Source organism: Macaca nemestrina, chromosome 17 (assembly GCF_043159975.1).
Source record: "Macaca nemestrina isolate mMacNem1 chromosome 17, mMacNem.hap1, whole genome shotgun sequence".
Taxonomy (NCBI): Eukaryota; Metazoa; Chordata; class Mammalia; order Primates; family Cercopithecidae; genus Macaca; species Macaca nemestrina.
The window spans coordinates 2,571,148-2,590,199 of NC_092141.1; the positions used below are offsets into that span (position 1 = coordinate 2,571,148).

A 19,052-nucleotide genomic window follows, 5' to 3' on the forward strand; every position below is an offset into this window, starting at 1 on the left:
GTGCGCAGAGGTGCGGCCGGGGAGGCTCGCGGAGGCTGGAGCTGGAGGCGCGGCGGCGGGGAGCTGAGGTGAGGCGAGGCCGGGCCTTTGCGGCGGTGGCTGCCGTTGTTGTTGTCGTGGCCACCGAGGACACTGGTACTAGTCTGGGACTCGGATTGACAGAGACACCCCGCAGCCTGGGCTCCTATGGACACCTTAGGCCGGGCTCGCCCGCCACAGGCCCGGACTAGCCCGCGGGCCATTACTGGGGACCTTGAAGATCTCTGCTAAGAGTAGTTATTACTATTCCCTTTTTTTTTTTTTTTTTTTTTTTTTTTTTTGAGGCGGAGTCTCGCTCTGTCGCCCAGGCTGGAGTGCAGTGGCGCGATCTCGGCTCACTGCAGCCTCCGTCTCCCGGGTTCACGCCATTCTCCCGCCTCAGCCTCTCTAAGATTAGGAAACTGAATCCCAGAGAACGGAAGTAAATTGCCCAGGGTGACACCGCGGATCAGTACCTACCAGAGCCTTTTCCATGACAGCAAGCCACATCCCCAAAACCTCTTTTTTTTTTTTTTTTTTTTTGAGACGGAGCCTCGCTCTGTCGCCCAGGCTGGAGTGCAGTGGCGCAATCTCGGCTCACTGCAACCTCCGCCTCCTGGATTCAAGCGATTCTCCTGCCTCAGCCTCCCTAGCAGCTGGGATTACAGGTGCACGACGCCAAACCCGGCCAATTTTTGTATTTTTTGTAGAGACGGGGTTTCACTAGGCTGGTCTCGAACTCCTGACTTCAGGTGATCCACCCGCCTCGGCCTCCCAAAGTGCTGGGATGACAGGCGTGAGCCACTGTGCCCGGCCGCCCCCTGACTTTTAAAAAAATACATACGATATAGTTGGAATCGTGTGGAAGGGAGTACATCAGGAGGTATATAAGTCGATTTGGGACGTGTAATCCCGGCGACTCGGGAGGCTGAGACGGGCGGATCGCTTGAACCCTTGAACCCGGGAGGCGGAGGCTGCAGTGAGCGGAGATCGCACCACTGCGCTCCAGCCCGGGAGTCTCCTACAGAGCGAGACTCCGCCTCAAAAAAAAAAAAGAGTCAATTTGGGAGTTTCTGTGTCACTGTGGATTCTTGAAAAAAAATACTGCTCTGGATCTCAGGTTGACATTTTAATTTCCCATCTTTAAAATTTAACTAGACCAGAAGACTGGTACTTGAACCTTTTTTTGGAGAACTGTGCAGAGGTGAAGCTCCCTTCCCCAAGGCTGCCTGCCTCCACCTGTTGCTCCTTCACAGCCCCAGAGGCCTTTAGAACACACCCATCACAGAATAGTTACCAATTATTCCTTAGTCTGAGCCGAAGGGATTGCAACAGCCTCTGACAGAACTCCTTCAGTTCCTTTTACGTGACATTTTGTCACCAGAAAGTTAAGCATAAGGAGAAAGTCAGTAGATGGATGAAAAGATCCAACAGTTCAGAAGAGGAATCATTTGAGTGGTCAGGGCAAATGACAGCCTTTGCCACCAGATTTGAGAGAAATAGGAAGAAGTGTTAAAAAATAATCTGTTTCACATTGAAATTTGAGAGGCCATCGCATGAATTTTTTTTTTTTTTTTAAGATGGAAAAATAATGGAAAACAAGAAAACTTTCTTAGGACAAATGGCACTGCCAATGTAATGCAACAGTGTCAGTGAACTGCAGATTAGATATGCCAAAAGTTAAACCAGTTCAAGAAAATTTACCTGAACTCAGAAGGAAAAGGTAATAGATAAAAACTGAGAGACAAAGATGGGAGACATGGAGAAGGGGTACCAAAAATTAATAATTATATATGAGTTCCAGAAGGGGATAATAGAGCTGACTGCAGAAGAGCAATAATCAAATAGTAGAAGAAAATTTACTAAGTTGGTGGAAATTTTTGAATTCTCAGATTTAAAGGATTCATGAAATACCAGGTAAAAAGAAATGAAAGGAAAGACAACCATATTTAGGTCTGATTAACAATGAAAGGTGCTGAGTTTTTTTGTTTTTTGTTTTTCGTTGTTTGAGACGGAGTTTCACTCTTGTTGTCCAGGCTGGAGTGCAGTGGCACAATCTTGTCTCACCTCAACCTGCTTCCTGGTTTCAAGCGATTCTCTTGCCTCAGCCTCCCGAGTAGCTGGGATTACAGGTGCCCACTACCATGCCCGGCTAATTTTTTGTATTTTTAGTAGAGATGGGGTTTCACCATGTTGACCAGGCTGGTCTCGGACTCCTGACCTCAGGTGATCCACCCGCCTCAACCTCCTAAAGTGCTGGGATTACAGGCGTGAGCCACGGCGCCCAGCCCTGAATTCAGTTTCTAAAAGTAAAAATTCTACAGGTCGTTTTTACTGAGCACAAAGTAATAAAATTAGAAATGAATAGCCACAAATTAAGCAAAAAATTCTAGGTATTTGGAATTTTTTTAAAAAACAACAATTTTAGGCCCGGACTAGCACCGCGGGCCATTACTTGAGACCTCGAAGATCTGCTAAGAGTAGTTATTACTATTCCCTTTTTTTTTTTTTTGAGGCGGAGTCTCGCTCTGTCACCTAGAATGGAATGCAGTGGCGCGATCTTGGCTCACTGCAACCTCCGCCTCCCGGGTTCAAGCTATTCAAGCCGGTGCCTCACACCTGTAATCCCAGCACTGTAGGAGGCCAAGGTGGGCAGATCACTGGAGGTCAGGAGTTCGAGACCAGCCTGGCCAACATGGTGAAACCCCATCTCTGCTAAAAATATAAAAACTAGCTGGACATGGTGGCGGGCGCCTGTAATCCCAGCTACTCGGGAGACCGAGGCAGGAGAATCACTTGAACCTAAGAGGCAGAGGTTGCAGTGAGCCAAGATCACACCACTGCACTCCAGCCTGGCGACAGAGTGAGACTCCATCTCAAAAAAAAAAAAATTTGGCCGGGTGTGATGGCTCACACCTGTAATCCCAGCACTTTAGGAGCCTGAGGCAGGTGGATCACCTGAGGTCAGGAGTTTGAGACCAGCCCGACCAACATGGTGAAACCCCATCCCTACTAAACAGAAAACATTAGCCAGGTGTAGTGGTACATGCCTATAATCCCAGCTACTTGGGAGGCTGAGGCAGGAGAATCGCTTGAATCCGGGAGGCGGAGGTTGCAGTGAGCCCTGATTGCGCCATTGCACTCCAGCCTGGGCGACAAGAGCGAAACTCCATCTCAAAATAATAATAATAATAATTTGTAGAGTCAGGGTTTCCCTGTGTTGCCCAGGCTGGTCTCAAACTCCTTACCTCTGGCAATCTTCCCACCTTGGCCTTCCAAAGTGTTGGGAATACAGGTGTGAGCCACCATACCTGGCCCAGGATTTATTCTTCACACCTCTGTCCCCCATTCAATCCACTATCAGGATATGTCTCTTCTGTTCCTGGAATGAACATGTATGGAATCATCTCCCCAGCATTCTCCCCTTTATTTTCACTTGGAAAATGCCCCTTACTCCCACTCAAAAAAACTTTTTCTTTTCTTTGTTTTCTTTCCTCCATCACTCCTTTATTTTGCTATTTTCCCCTCAGGTGCAGGGAATTGAGCCAGTCATACTCATTTATCCACACTGTCATTAACAAGGCCTTTCTCATTTTATCTTTTTTCTCTTCATTCCAATTTCCACTCATGTTCTTTCTCTCCCTCCTTAGGTAGTCACTCCAATGTGTTTGATATATGTCTTTGAATGTACATGTATCTTTCAGTAATATGTAATGTTATTTTATGTATGTATGTGTTTTAAGTGTACCTAACTGATACTGTGTTACAGATCTCATTCTGTTTCTTTTTCATGTTTATGTAAATACTTCTGACTATTGCATACTGTTGTCTTAAATGACCTCATACCCTGGCCACTGGTTCTGAGCCAAGATGGGCCAGAGTCCTTACCCAGAATTTTTTGAACTGAAACTGAGAAAGAAAATTTGCCTCCAGTGTGGAAGCCATAAAATGTAAAACATACGAGCTGTCAGCAGCCATGTGTCAGTTGGTTCCATATGGAACCAACTCGCCTGCAGTGAAAAAGAAGCCGACATGCAGAAAGCAGCAGAGGTGAGAGACTAAGAGTCTGGGAAACTCTCAAATCTCTGGTTCCAGTTGTTCCTGAAGCTTCATATTCCTCCCATTACAACGGTTTATTCAACTCTTCATGGATTCCATAAGCTAGTAAATCTCAACACCTTCACCTTGTGCCTACTAAGGTAGTTCAGATTGAGGTTCTATCACTTGCAACTAAGAGGACTAACTATTTACAACCTCCAAAACATATCTCATTTTTGATAGTGGGTGTTTTGTATTTTGGGTTTTGTTGTTGTTATTGAGAGACAGGGTCTACATGCAGGAATGGAGTTGCTAGATCATAGGATGATTTGATGTTCAATTTTTTGAGAAAGTACCATACTGTTTATCATAGAATTACCACTGCAGGCGCCTGCCACCTGCACAGCTAATTTTTGTATGTTTGGTAGAGACAGGGTTTCAACATGTTGCCCAGGCTGGTCTTGAACTCCTGAGCTCAAGCAGTCCACCCGCCTTGGCCACCTAAAGTGCTGAGATTACAGGTATGAGCCACTGCACCCTGCCAAGGGGGCATAATTGACATTTATTCATAAAAATATTGAGTCTTCAGGCCTGGCATGGTTTTTTGGGATTTTTTGTTGTGTTTTTTTGAGACAGAGTCTCACTTTGTCGCCCAGGCTGGAGTGCAGTGGAACTATCTCGGCTCACTGCAACCTTTGCCTTCCAGGTTCAAGCAATTTTTCTGCCTCAGCCTCCCTAGTACCTGGGACTACAGGCACATGCCACCACTCCCACTAATTTTTGCTTTTTTAATGGAGATGGGATTTCACCATGTTAGTCATTCTGGTCTCGAACTCCTGACCTCAGGGAATCCACTCGCTTTGGCCTCCAAAAGTGCTGGGATTACAGGCATGAGCCACCACGCCCAGCCAACTATTTTTTGCTCTCGTTTTTTTTTGTTTTGTTTTGTTTTTTAATAGACAGGGTCTTGCTTTTGCAGTGGTGCAATCATAACTCACGGCAGCCTTGAACTCTTGGGTTTAAGCAATCTTCCTGCCACTGCCCAGCCGAGGGGGCATAATTGACATTAAAAAATATTGAGTCGGCTGGGCACGGTGGCTCACGCCTGTAATCCCAGCACTTTGGGAGGCCGAGATGGGCAGATCACGAGGTCAGGAGATCGAGACCATCCTGGCTAACACGGCGAAACCCCGTCTCTACTAAAATACAAACAAAAAAAACTAGCCGGGTGAGGTGGCGGGCACCTGTAGTCCCAGCTACTGGGGAGGCTGAGGCAGGAGAATGGCGTGAACCCGCGAGGCGGAGCTTGCAGTGAGCTGAGATCCGGCCACTGCACTCCAGCCTGGGTGACAGAGCGAGACTCTGTCTCAAAAAAAAAAAAAAAAAAAAAGTTTGATCACTAGTAATTAATGTAAATTAAAACTACTAGACATTGCCAGGCGCAGTGGCTCACGCCTGTAATCTCAGCACTTTGGGAGGCTGAGGCGGGCGGATCACGAAGTCAGGAGATGGAGACAATCCTGGCTAACACGGTGAAACCCCGTATCTACTAAAAATACAAAAAATTAGCCGGGTATGGTGGCAGGCACCTGTAGTCCCAGCTACTTGGGAGGCTGAGGCAGGAGAATCACTTGAACTTGGGAGGCAGAGGTTGCAGTGAGCCAAGATCCCACCACTGCACTCCAGCCTGGGCGACAGGGCGAGGTTCCGTCTCAAAAATAAAACAACTACTAGACATAATTAAAGTGGCATAAAAATGATATAGAAAGAATGAAGGAAAATAAGCATTCCATTAAAATTGTTGTTGGGAGTACAAATTGATGTAATATAGGACCCTTCTGGAGATCAGTTTGGCAGTGGGTATCAGATGTCTTAGAAATGTGCATGCCTTTTGATACAAAATACCATTTGGTGAAATCTACCCTAAGGACTGAGGGAGGTACACAAAAATCTTGCAACAAGGCTATTCATTACATCGTTCTTACAGCCAACAACAAAAGGAAATCCAAATGTTCATTTGAGCTATGTAAACTTAAAATTATGATTTTTTCTTTCTTAAGAGACAGGGTCTTGCTTACGGTTGCCCAGGCCACAATACAGTGGCTATTCCTAGGCATGATCATAACACACTCCTGGGCTCAAGCAAGCCTCCTGCTTCAGCCTTCCAAGTAGAGGGGACTACCAGCATGTGTCACTGCACCCAGCTAAATTACTGTATTTTTGTCATTTTAAAAGTTGGATAAAGCCAGGCACGGTGGCTCATGCCTGTAATCCCAGCACTTTGGGAGGCTGAGGCAGGTGGATTGCCTGAGGTCAGGAGTTAGAGACCAGCCTGGCCAACACAGTGAAACCCCGCCTCTACTAAAAATATAAAAATTAGCTGGGTGTGGTGGTGGGTGCCTGTAGTCCCAGCAACTCCGGAGGTTGAGGCAGGAGAACTGCTTAAACCCGGGAGGCGCCGGGCGCGGTGGCTCACGCCCGTAATCCCAGCACTTTGGGAGGCTGAGGCGGGCGGATCACGAGGTCAGGAGATCGAGACCATCCTGGCTAACACGGTGAAACCCCGTCTCTACTAAAAATGCAAAAAATTAGCCGGGCGAGGCGGCGGGCGCCTGTAGTCCCAGCTACTCGGGAGGCTGAGGCAGGAGAATGGCGTGAACCCGGGAGGCGGAGCTTGCAGTGAGCCGAGATCGCGCCATTGCACTCCAGCCTGGGCGACTAAGCGAGACTGTCTCAAAAAAAAAAAAAAAAAAAAAACCCGGGAGGCAGAGGTTGCAGTGAGCCGCAATCATGCCACTGCACTCTAGTCTGGGTGAGAAAGCGAAACTCCATCTCAAAAAAAAAAAAAAGGTGGATAAATGTACTCACTGATGAGATTCACTGATATTCATATTATTGTCTGATAAAAACAAGTTACCAAACCTACCAAAGAGTTTTGTCTTCACATGTAGTTGGGCCTGGAAAGGTAAACCACTAGATAGCAACTGTCTTTAAGTAGGAAGGTTTAGTGTCTATTTTCATGTTCTTTTTGTATCTCTGTATTTTCAGATTAACTCGGTTTTCTAATAAAGATAGATTATTTTGTAATAAGGAAAAAATAGAGGAACTTCATATTTAACTACTACAATAAACACAGTGGAAAGTGGAAGCTTAATGTAGTTATTGAAAATTATAATTATGAAAATTGGGCCGGGCGCGGTGGCTCAAGCCTGTAATCCCAGCACTTTGGGAGGCTGAGACGGGCGGATCACGAGGTCAGGAGATCGAGACCATCCTGACTAACACGGTGAAACCCCGTCTCTACTAAAAAATACAAAAAACTAGCCGGGCGAGGTGGCGGCGCCTGTAGTCCCAGCTACTCGGGAGGCTGAGGCAGGAGAATGGCGGGAACCCGGGAGACGGAGCTTGCAGTGAGCCGAGATCGCGCCACTGCACTCCAGCCTGGGGGACAGAGCGAGACTCTGTCTCAAAAAAAAAAAAAAAAAAAAAAAAAAAAAAAATTATGAAAATTGTAAATAAACTGAGCCAAATGTAATAGGAGTAAACAAAATGCTTGCTTCAACTATTATGTAATGTGTATTGAGAATGCAGAAGGAGCTGGGTGCGGTGGCTCACGCCTCTAATCCCAGCAGTTTGGGAGGCCGAGGCAGGCGGATCACCTGAGGTCGGGAGTTCGAGACCAGCCTGACCAACATGGAGAAACCCATCTCTATTAAAAATACAAAATTAGCTGGGCATGGTGGCACATGCCTGTAATCTCAGCTACTCGGGAGGCTGAGGCAGGAGAATCGCTTGAACCCAGGAGGCAGAGGTTGTGGTGAGCCAGGATTGCACCAGTGCACTCCAGCCTGGGCAACATGAGCGAAACTTCATCTCAAAAAACAAAAAAAGCAAATGCAGAGGGAAATAAAGAAAATGAACATAGTTATTTAAATGGAAAAGTCTAGCTATTTTTTCTGTATCAATAAACAATTTATTAAATGTTTACTAAAAATTAAAAAATTAAATTTATAAATTAAAAATAATATAAAAATTGAATCCAGTTCATTCAAGTAGCTTCATAACAATGATTAAAAGAAAGGTGGAGCTGGGCACAGTGGCTCACGCCTGTAATCCCAACACTTTGGGAGGCCAAGGCAGGTGGATCATGAGGTCAGACATTCAAGACCAGCCTGGCCAACATGGTGAAACCCTGTCTCTACTAAAAATACAAAAATTAGCTGGGCACAATGGCACATTCCTGTAATCCCAGCTACTCGGGAGGCTGAGGCAGGAGAATTGCTTGAACCGGGACCTGGGAGGCGGAGGTTGCAGAGAGCCGAGATCATGCCACTGCACTCCAGCCTGGACTACAGAGCAAGACTCCGTCTCAAAGAAAAGGAAAAAAAAAGGAAGGTGGAGACCAGTGGCAGTGCCAACAGTGCTAAGAGATGGGTGGTGTGGTGGGGAATGGGCTTTAGCCTTCTGTAATCATCATCAGTTAACTTCCCTCAAAGCTTCACCAGAAAAGCTTCGTTCAGCTTGCAAGTCAAATCTCTTTTAGAGAAATTCTGGCACTCCAGTAATGGAGAGTTTCCACATGATACCACAGGCCCCAGGTCTATTCTGTTACATATTTTCAAAATCTCTTCAATAAACATATTGTCTCGGACTTTGCTTTGACCCCTTTCTTATTCCTGGGTTTCAGAACCATGTGTGCTCAGTACTGCATCTCCTTTGCTGATGTTGAAAAAGCTCATATCAACATTCGAGATTCTATCCACCTCACACCAGTGCTAACAAGCTCCATTTTGAATCAACTAACAGGGCGCAATCTTTTCTTCAAATGTGAGCTCTTCCAGAAGACAGGATCTTTTAAGGTAACAATCCTTTTTCTCAGCGTATCATGTTTGTTTTCAAACCCCTTCACATATCAATTTGATTGTGACCACCCAATGAGACAGGCAGAGAAGTAAATTAATGCCTTTATACGGTTGGAAAAAAGGGAAAAAAAGAACTTCTTTTTTTTTTTTTTTTTTTTTTTTTTGAGACAGAGTCTCGCTCTGCCGCCCAGGCTGGAGTGCAGTGGCCGGATCTCAGCTCACTGCAAGCTCCGCCTCCCGGGTTCACGCCATTCTCCTGCCTCAGCCTCCCCAGTAGCTGGGACTACAGGCGCCCGCCACCTCGCCTGGCTAGTTTTTTGTATTTTTTAGTAGAGACGGGGTTTCACCGTGTCAGCCAGGATGGTCTCGATCTCCTGACCTTGTGATCCGCCCGCCTCGGCCTCCCAAAGTGCTGGGATTACAGGCTTGAGCCACCGCGCCCGGCCAAGAACTTGTTTCTTGTTTTACCTAGCATCATAGTGTTGATAAGCCACTTTACACAGTCACAAAATCCTTATAATTAAGATCATATATATAACTATCCAAGTAATTTTTATATATAATATGTATGTGTGTGTATATATATAGTATATACATAAAATACAGTCATGTGCTACATAATGTTTCAGTCAATGACAGACCACCTATATGATGGTGGTCCTTGGCCCCATAAGGTTATAATACCATACATTTGCTGTACTGTTTCTGTGTTTAGATACAGAAATACTTGTCATTGTGTTATAGCTGCCTGCAGTATTCAGTACAGTAACATGCTACACAGGGTTTGCAGCCTAGGAGCAATAGGCTATAACAGCTGGGTTTGTATAAAAGTACACTCTGATGCACATACAATGATGACATTGCCAAATCATGCATTTCTCAAAACATATCCCCATCCTTAAGGAAAGCATGATTTTATTATATATACCATCACTTACCATCTAAACTAAGACATAATTTATTATCCAAACTAGGACATGTTTCAGACTAAAAGAAGCAACCTGAAATGTCTAAACTGAGACACCCAAACTGTTGTAGGCAAATTGGAAAGTGTGATCACTCTGTATATGACCCAAGTTTAAGCATTCACTGTTACCAACTTGCTACACATGGATACATTATGAATATAAAAGATCTAAGCCTGGGCCACAGGGCAAAACCCTGTCTACAAAAAATACAAATATATGCCAGGCACAGTGGCTCACACCTGTAATCCCAGCACTACAGGAGGCTGAAGCAGGTAGATCATCTGAGGTCAGGAGTTCGAGACCAACCTGACCAACATGATGAAACGCTTTTTCATTTTGTTTTGTTTGGAGACGGAGTCTCGCTCTGTCCCCCAGGCTGGAGTGCACTGGTACCATCTCAGCTCACTGCAAGCTCCGCCTTCCAGGTTCACGCCATTCTCCTGCCTCAGCCTCCCGAGTAGCTGGGACTACAGGTGCCCACCACCACGCCTGACTAATTTCTTTTTGTATTTTTGGTAGAGATGGGGTTTCACTGTGTTAGCCAGGATGGTCTTGATCTCCTGACCTCGTGATCCGCCCGCCTTGGCCTCCCAAAGTGCTGGGATTACAGGCATGAGTCACAGCGCCCAGCCTTGGTGAAACCCTTTCTACTAAAAATACAAAATGAGCCGGTCTTGGTGCCAGGACCTGTAATGCCAGCTGCTTGGGAGGCTGAGGCAGGAGAATCGCTTGAACCCAGAAGGCAGAGGTTGCAGTGAGCTGAGATTGCACCACTGCACTCCAGCATGAGCGATAGAGCAAGATTCCATCTCAAAAATAAATAAATAAATAAAAATGAAAAAGGCCGGGCGCAGAGGCTCACGCATGTAATCCCAGCACTTTGTGGGGCTGAGGCAGGTGGATCACGAGGTCAGGAGATCGAGACCATCCTGGGTAACACAGGGAAAGCCCGTCTCTACTAAAAATTCAAAAAAATTAGCCAGGCATGGTGGTGGGCACCTGTAGTCCCAGCTACTCAGGAGGCTGAGGCAGGAGATTGGTGTGAACCTAGGAAGTGGAGGTTGCAGTGATCTGAGATTGCAGCACTGCACTCCAGCCTGGGTGACAACAGAGCGAGACTAGGTCTTAAAAAAAAAAATTTAGCCAGGCTTGGTGGCAGGGGCTTATAATCCCAGCTACTTGGGAGGCTGAGGCAGGAGAATCACTTGAACCCGACCCTGGGGGTAGGTGTGGTGTGGGGAGGCGGACGTTGCAGTGAGCTGAGATCGGGCCACTGCACTCCAGCCAGGGTAACAGAGACTCCATCTCAAAAAAACAAAAAATAAAAAAATAAAGATGCACATGAGATATTTAGAAGGTAAATCGATAAGATTTGGTAACAGATTGGATGTGCATGTTAAGTATAGAAAATCTAGAAAAGCTCCTTGCTTTTCAAAACAATGTTTTAATCAAATATGTGAATTCACCATCCCTCTTTTTCAGATCCGTGGTGCTCTTAATGCCGTCAGAAGCTTGGTTCCTGATGCTTTAGAAGGGAAGCCGAAAGCTGTTGTTACTCACAGCAGTGGAAACCATGGCCAGGCTCTCACCTATGCTGCCAAACTGGAAGGTACTTGATTTCTCAAGGTACTGGGTAGATCATCAGAAAGGAGGGGAAAAGTGTCCTTAATTTCCATGAGAGTGATGATAGCTTTGGGAAGTAATTTTCCAAAGAAATCTCCATCTGATTGCAAGCAATATGAACATCAGTTTCTTTTAATTTTTTTTTTTTTTTCTGAAAACAAGAGTTTTGCTCTGTCACCCAGGCTGGGAAGCAGTGGCGTGATCTCAGCTCACTGGAACCTCCGCCTCCCGGGTTCCTGCCTCAGCCTCCTGAGTAGCTGGGACTACAGGTGCACACCACCACACCTGGCTAATTTTTTTTATTTTACAAATACAAAATACTAATTTCACCATGTTGTCCAGGCTGGTCTCGAACTCCTGGGCTCAGGCAATCCACCCGCCTTGGCCTCCCAAAGTGCCAGGATTATAGGCGTGAGCCACCACACCTGGCTGAACATGTTTGTTTGTTGTTGTTGTTGTTGTTGTTGTTGTTTTTGTGAGAAGGAGTCTCGCTCTGTCGCCCAGGCTGGAGTGCAGTGGCATGATCTTGGCTCACTGCAAGCTCCACCTCCCAGGTTCACACCATTGTCCTGCCTCATTCTCAGGTATCTGGGACTACAGGCGCCCACCACCATACACGGCCATTTTTTTTTTTTTTTTTTGTATTTTTAGTACAGACGGGGTTTCACCGTGTTAGCCAGGATGGTCTTGATCTCCTGACCTCGTGATCCACCTGCCTCAGCCTCCCAAAGTGCTGGGATTACAGGCGTGAGCCACCACATCTGACCACATAAGTTTCTGTTCTACATTCTCCTGACTTGTAGTAACCAAACATGTTTTCCTCTCCCAGGAATTCCTGCTTATATTGTGGTGCCCCAGACAGCTCCAGACTGTAAAAAACTTGCAATACAAGCCTACGGAGCGTCAATTGTATACTGTGAACCTAGTGATGAGGTAAGGAGAGCAGTGTTTGGTACCACCTTAATAGCTTTCATTTGACCAATGGCTCTTTCTACCTTACCGGCTGCTCCTTCTCAGCCTCCTTTGTGGTTTCCTCTTTATTTCTGTTACATGCTCAACCTTTTCTCTATCTACACTCACAAGATCTCATTAGTCTCATTGCTTAAATTATTACCTATGGTCTAACAACTCCAACTTCTCTCCCCTTAACAGCCGTCTTTTATATCCAACAGCTACCTAATTTTCCCACTTGATGTCTTAAAAGGCATCTCAAACTACATCTAAAACCAAACTCCTGATCTTACTTCCCTATATTTCTTCCCTTCCAGGGTTTCTCATCTTAGTAAATGGCAATTTTTATTCTTCTAGTTACTCAAACAAAAAAAGTTGGAGTCATCTTTGTGTTTCTGAAAACTTTTTTTTTTGTTGTTAGAGATGGAGTCTTCCTATGTTGTGGGATCCTCCTGCCTCAGCCTGTTGAGTAGCTAGGACTACAGGTGCATGCCACCACACCTAATTCCTTTATTTTTTGTAGACAGGGTCTCACGGTTGCCCAGGCTGGTCTCAAACCCCTAGGCTCAAGCAATCCTCCCACCTTGCCCTCCCAAAATGCTAGGCTCACAGGCATGACCCACTGCACACAGCCAGGAATCATCTTTGATAACCCTCTCATACTCCACATCCAAATCTCAGTTTGCTTTCAACATATTTCCATAACCCAACTGCTTCTGGGTCTACCGTTAACCACCCTGATTCAAACCAACATCAATTCTCACCTATATTCAATTCAGTAGCCAAACTGGTCTCACTGCATCCACCCTTGCCCCACTATAGGGTTTTTGAGCAACAGAGCTCTCCATTTAACAAAGTCAGAACTCGTCTCTTTTCAAGTCAAAATTTTCTGTTGGTTTCCCATCTCATACACAGTGGAAACCAGAGTTCTTGCAATCATGTAAGCCCTGGATGAACTCAAACATTTCTATCTTTTTGACCTCATCTTTTTTTTTTTCTTTTGAGACAGAATCTCCCTCTGTCACCCAGGCTGGAGTGCAATGGCACGATCTCTGCTCACTGCAACCTCCGCCTCCCGGGTTCAAGCAATTCTTTTGCCTCAGCCTCCCGAGTAGCTGGGACTACAGGCGTGTGTCACCACACCCAGCTAATTTTTGATTCTTTAGTAGAGACAGGGTTTCACCATATTGGCCAGGCTGGCCTCGAACTCCTGACCTCATGTTCCGCCTGCCTTGGCCTCCCAAAGTGCTGGGATTACAGGTGTAAGCCACCGCGGCCAGCCCCTCATCTTCTTTTATTGAGACAGGGTCTCCCTCTGTCCAACCCAGGCTGGAGTGCAGTAGTTCGATCTCAGCTCACAGCAGCCTGTTTCCTGGGTTCAAGAGATTCTCATGCCTCAGCCACCAGAGTAGCTGGGATTACAGGCACGCGCCACCACACCTGGCTAATTTTTGTATTTTTAGTAGAGACAGGGTTTCGCCGTGTTGGCAAGGCTGGTCTTGAACTCCTGACCTGAAGTGATTTGCCCACCTTGGCCTCCCAGAGTGCTGGGATTATAGGCATGAGCCACTGCCCCCAGCCTTGACCTCATATTCTATTACTTCTCTTGCCCTCTCTGTGCCAGCCATACTAACCTTTACAGCTGTTCCTCAGAAAGGCCAAGCACTCCTACTTTGTAGTCTTTGCACTGTTACCCCCTCCCTGGAATATTCTAGACATCCACAGCACTTGTTCAGATCTTTTAAAATGTCACTTTACTAGAGGCTCTTCTTGGCTACCCTATATGAAATAAATTCCTTCATTTTACTCCATTGCACTTAGACATACCATATATTTACTTCCCCCATCTCTACCATATAATATAACCCCCTTGAGGGAAGAGATATTTTGTTTATTAACATATATATCTCTAGTACCTGAACAAAGTCTGAAAAAAGTAGATGGTCAATAAAATGTTGAATGACCAAACGGAACTTGTTGGGGACTCTATTAAATACAAATCAATTAAACTAAATTAATGTACTTTCAGTCCAGAGAAAATGTTGCAAAAAGAGTTATAGAAGAAACAGAAGGCATCATGGTACACCCCAACCAGGAGCCTGCAGTGATAGCTGGACAAGGGACAATTGCCCTGGAAGTGCTGAACCAGGTAAAATAGCCGAGTTCTTCCTGGTTAGCTACTGGTAAAGCTGTTGGGCTATATTCAATTATTTTATATGTACACATTAAATATAAAATTGCTTACTAATAGGCCCATTTACAGTTTTTATTCTTTTCACTAAAGGTTCCTTTGGTGGATGCACTGGTGGTACCTGTAGGTGGAGGAGGAATGGTTGCTGGAATAGCAATTACAATTAAGGTGAGCAACTTCTGGAAGATTCCCTACTTCAAGCAAAGGATTTATTTTACATCATAAATGATTTGTATACACGTGCTCAAAATTCTGCACACATTACCATTCCTTCCCCTTATTCCTTTGGGACTTGAGATGAAGGCCCGTCTCTGCCTCACTACTCTATTTACTATTTTTTTTTCTTCAACACAGACTTTTGCTCTGTCACCCAGGCTGGAGTGCAGTGACACGATCCTGGCTCACTTCCACCTCCACCTCCCGGGCTCAAGCAATTCTCCTCTCAGCCTCCTGAGTAGCTAGGATTACAGGCACACGCCACCACACCCCGCTAATTTTTTTGCATTTTTTTTGCAGTAGAGACGGGGTTTCACCATGTTGGTAAGGCTGTTCTTGAACTCCTGACCTCATGATCTGCCTGCCTTGGCCTCCGAAAGTGCTGGGATTACAGGCGTGAGCCACTGCACCTGGGCTATTTATTATTTTTAGTATTTTTATTTTTTTTAAGAGATGGGGTCTTGCTATGTTGGCCAGGTTGGTCTTGAACTCCTGGGCTCAAGCAATCCTTATTCTGGCCTCCCAAAGTGCTAGGATTACAGGTGTGAGCCACTGCACCTGGCCAACTCTCTTCTTAATCCATGACAATTTTACAGCACAAAAGCAGTTACCATAAGTGACACCATCAGTCTTTTCCCTGAATTCCATGTCATCAAGCTACTATCCATACCAAGAGGCTACCCTTTTCTCAAATTACCAGGAGAATCAGATGCGATCCAGGCAATGGAAGGCTAGTATCAGACATATAATTTATTTATAAAGTGCTTGAAAATATTTTCATTATATCCATAAAATGAAAGGCTCTTACTTGGGCAGAAATGTATTACTTATTGTTCCTATTTTCTTTTCTTTTTTTTTTTTTTTTTTTTTGAGATAGTATAGCTCTGTTGCCCAGGCTGGAGTGTAGTGGTGTGATCTCAGCTCACTGCAACCTATGCCTCCCGAGTTCAAGCGATTCTCCTACCTCAGCCTCTCAAGTAGCTGGGATTACAGGTGCCCACCACCATGCCTGGCTAATTTTTATATTTTTAGTTGAGACTGCATTTCACCATGTTGGCCAGGCTGGTCTCGAACTCCTGACCTCAGCTGATCTACCTGCCTTGGGCTCCCAAAGTGTTGGGATTACAGGCATAAGCCACCACACCCTGCCCCTATTTTCTTTTAGACATACCGGCAATGTTGTGGTTTGTTGTAAGATGTCTTAATATTCCTCTTCCCAGGCTCTGAAACCTAGTGTGAAAGTATATGCTGCTGAACCCTTGAATGCAGATGATTGCTACCAGTCCAAGCTGAAGGGGGAACTGATGCCCAATCTTTATCCTCCAGACACCATAGCAGATGGTGTCAAATCCAGCATTGGCTTGAACACCTGGCCTATTATCAGGGACCTTGTGGATGATATCTTCACTGTTACAGAGGATGAAATTAAGGTAAGGCTCCAACAGGAAAAGAAATAACAAAGCATGGTATAACTTCTTAGGCAGAAGAACCTTCTGTTAGGAGTAGCAAGTGACCCACGGGAACTTGACAAGGTAACTTCATGACATGGGAGGGTACCCTAGATGTATTAATGACAACCCTCTTGACAGAAGCAGAGTTAGAATTAAAGAAAAGCTTTGGGAAGCATGTATACACAGTGATAAGAAAATTCAAACTGGACATATATTCTCATCTGACCTTTATAAGTAAACCAACTAGACTCCCCTTTAACTAATTCCTACTCCCTTCCATATCAACAGCGTGCAACCCAGCTGGTGTGGGAGAGGATGAAACTACTCATTGAACCTACAGCTGGTGTTGGAGTGGCTGCTGTGCTGTCTCAACATTTTCAAACTGTTTCCCCAGAAGTAAAGAACATTTGTATTGTGCTTAGTGGTGGAAATGTAGACTTAACCTCCTCCATAACTTGGGTGAAGCAGGCTGAAAGGCCAGCTTATCAGTCTGTTTCTGTTTAATTTACAGAAAAGGAAATGGTGGGATTCAGTGTCTTTAGATACTGAAGACATTTTGTTTCCTAGTCAGTCAACTCTTAGTTATCAGATTCTTAATGGAGTGGTTATTTCATTAAGATTTAATAGTTTTTTTGGACTAAGTAGTAGAAAAACTTTCATACTTAACTGAGACATTTTGTCAAGGCTAAAAAAAAGTCTTGCAAAATGGGGCAGCAGACTGACAGGCTGACATAGAAAATAAACTGCCCAATCACAACTTGTGCCTCCCATCCCTGATTACTGGCTGGCACCAGTAAGAAGGAATCTCTTTGAATCCATTACTCCATGCCCTCCTGAGGTACTACTGAAGAACTCTCACTTTTCACCCAGGGTACTGGTTCTGGTACATATGGATCGTAAGTCCATTTGGGGAAAACTCGTTTATAGAGGTTCATCAGTACTGTGTCTTGAGATTTTAGCTTCCCATCAAAGCTGCATTTCATGTGGCCATGGGTACCTAGAAAGAAAACAGAACAAGTCAGTCTAATTAAAAGTAGAAAATTTTAAAGCAATGACTTCCAACCCAATAGTCATTTAGCATCACTGCAGAAACGTAGACATGGTCCCAAATCCCATGTTTCCTTACCTAAAGGCTCCTTGATATGTCCTCTCCGGCCCCACTTTGTTCTCAGTTCCACTGGTTTAAACCACAGCACATCCTCTTAGAATCAAACACATAAAACACCAAGATGAAATATTTACCCACAAAATGTAAACCCAACCTTCATACCACAAAGGCAATCAGATCCCATCCTCCTCCTTCATATCTACCTCTGTTGAAGAACATGTAACGTACTACTGCCATCTTAGTAAAAATTTTGAAAGGATGACCGCTCAAAACGACTCTCTTGATGACCATTCTGTCTGGATCTACTGACATAAGATGGCCTGTAGCAATGAGGCTGTGCATTCCTAAAGCACAAAAGCAAAGAAGCTATTTAGGAATTTACAGGCCAAAGTCTTCATTTATTGCCCCAGTCCATCTAAAGACCCATGTAAGAGCCTGGTTTGTCATCCCTGCCCTAGCCCAATCTGAGGCTAAGATTGGTAAACTGCTAAGTCCACACTTAACCTTGTCAATAGGTTCTTGAAAACTTGTACTTGAAGAGAAATGATGTATAGCAAAACCGTATTTTTTCTCATCAGTTGTTACAAGGAAAGGATGTTGAACAAAAGGCAGTTATTTGAAGACTGGCTATACACTGTTTCACTTAAAACAACGTTAAGTGAAGACTTACTGTATTTTGAAAACCATCATTACCTTCTCCATACCATTTGGCTCCCAAATCTAAATACAGAAGAGAAAACAGTGTTCATCCTATTAAGGGCCTGCAGGGTCTGTTCATCTCTGTGGCTCAACTTACCATTGCTTTTCTGCTTGAAAAGCAGCACAGATGCAGGAGGAAAAGTGATTGGTGCATAGACTGTCACCACCAGGGCCATGTCAGCAGTCAGGAATCTCTGCAATTTATGTTTGTCCGCTGCCATAAGGGTTAAAATATGAAAACCAAAACCATTTTGAGAAACCAGAGGCAATAGAGGCCTGTGAAAAGCCGGATTAGTGCAACTCTTAAACCTATGGCAGCTTCTACTTCTCTAATCCACCAGTTCTCAAAAATTTTCTCTGCCTCAATACACCTAAAAGATAGTCTAGTCCTATCAGTAACTTTTTTTTTTTTTTTTTGAGTTTGAGTATCGTTCTTGTCACCCAGGCTGGAGTGCAATGGCGTGATCTCAGCTGAATGCAAGCTCCGCCTCCCGGGAACAAGCCATCCTCCTGCCTCAGCCTCCTGAGTAGCTGGGATTACAGGTGCCCGCCACCACTCCCGGCTGATTTTTGTATTTTTAGTAGAGACGGGGTTTCACCGTGTTGTCCAGGCTGGTCTCGAACTCCTGACCTTGTGATCCGCCCACCTCAATCTCCCAAAGTGCTGGGATTACAGGCATGAACCACAGTGCCAGGCTGTATCAGTAACTTTTTAATTATTTTGAGATGGTGTCTTGCTCTAGTTGCCCATGCTGGAGTGCAATGGCACCATCTCTGCTCACTGCAACCTCCACCTCCCAGGTTCAAGCGATTCTCCCACCTCAGGCTCCCGAATAGCTGGAATTGCAGGCGCCCGATCAGTAACTTTTTTATCTGGAGTCAGAATCTTGGAGCCTGGACTGTATGGGATGTTCTACCTTCAATGTA

General features: G+C 45.0%; 2 protein-coding genes across 3 annotated transcripts in view; one reads left to right on the top strand and one right to left on the bottom strand.

Moving 5' to 3' along the window:
- On the top strand, positions 1-17,075 carry LOC105471736 (serine racemase). Of its 2 annotated transcripts, none has more exons than XM_011724477.3 (8): positions 1-68; positions 8,744-8,915; positions 11,369-11,495; positions 12,339-12,442; positions 14,490-14,609; positions 14,745-14,819; positions 16,088-16,297; positions 16,607-17,075. In XM_011724477.3, the coding sequence occupies exons 2-8, from the start codon at positions 8,748-8,750 to the stop codon at positions 16,820-16,822; spliced, it is 1,020 nt and encodes a 339-aa protein (XP_011722779.1). In that variant the 5' UTR covers positions 1-68; positions 8,744-8,747; the 3' UTR covers positions 16,823-17,075. The 2 variants fall into 2 exon arrangements, with proteins under 2 accessions (XP_011722779.1, XP_011722778.1); XM_011724476.3 differs by lacking the exon at positions 1-68 and adding an exon at positions 3,203-4,068.
- LOC105471725 (TSR1 ribosome maturation factor) overlaps positions 15,707-19,052 on the bottom strand; it is a 13,578-nt gene continuing 10,232 nt past the window's right edge. The window contains exons 12-15 of the mRNA XM_011724474.3: positions 18,223-18,339; positions 17,630-17,770; positions 17,445-17,519; positions 15,707-17,315 (exon numbers count right to left, since the gene is read on the bottom strand). Of these exons, the coding sequence (XP_011722776.2) occupies positions 17,137-17,315; positions 17,445-17,519; positions 17,630-17,770; positions 18,223-18,339 (512 nt within the window). The 3' untranslated portion in view covers positions 15,707-17,136. The remainder of the gene's footprint in view (positions 17,316-17,444; positions 17,520-17,629; positions 17,771-18,222; positions 18,340-19,052) is intronic.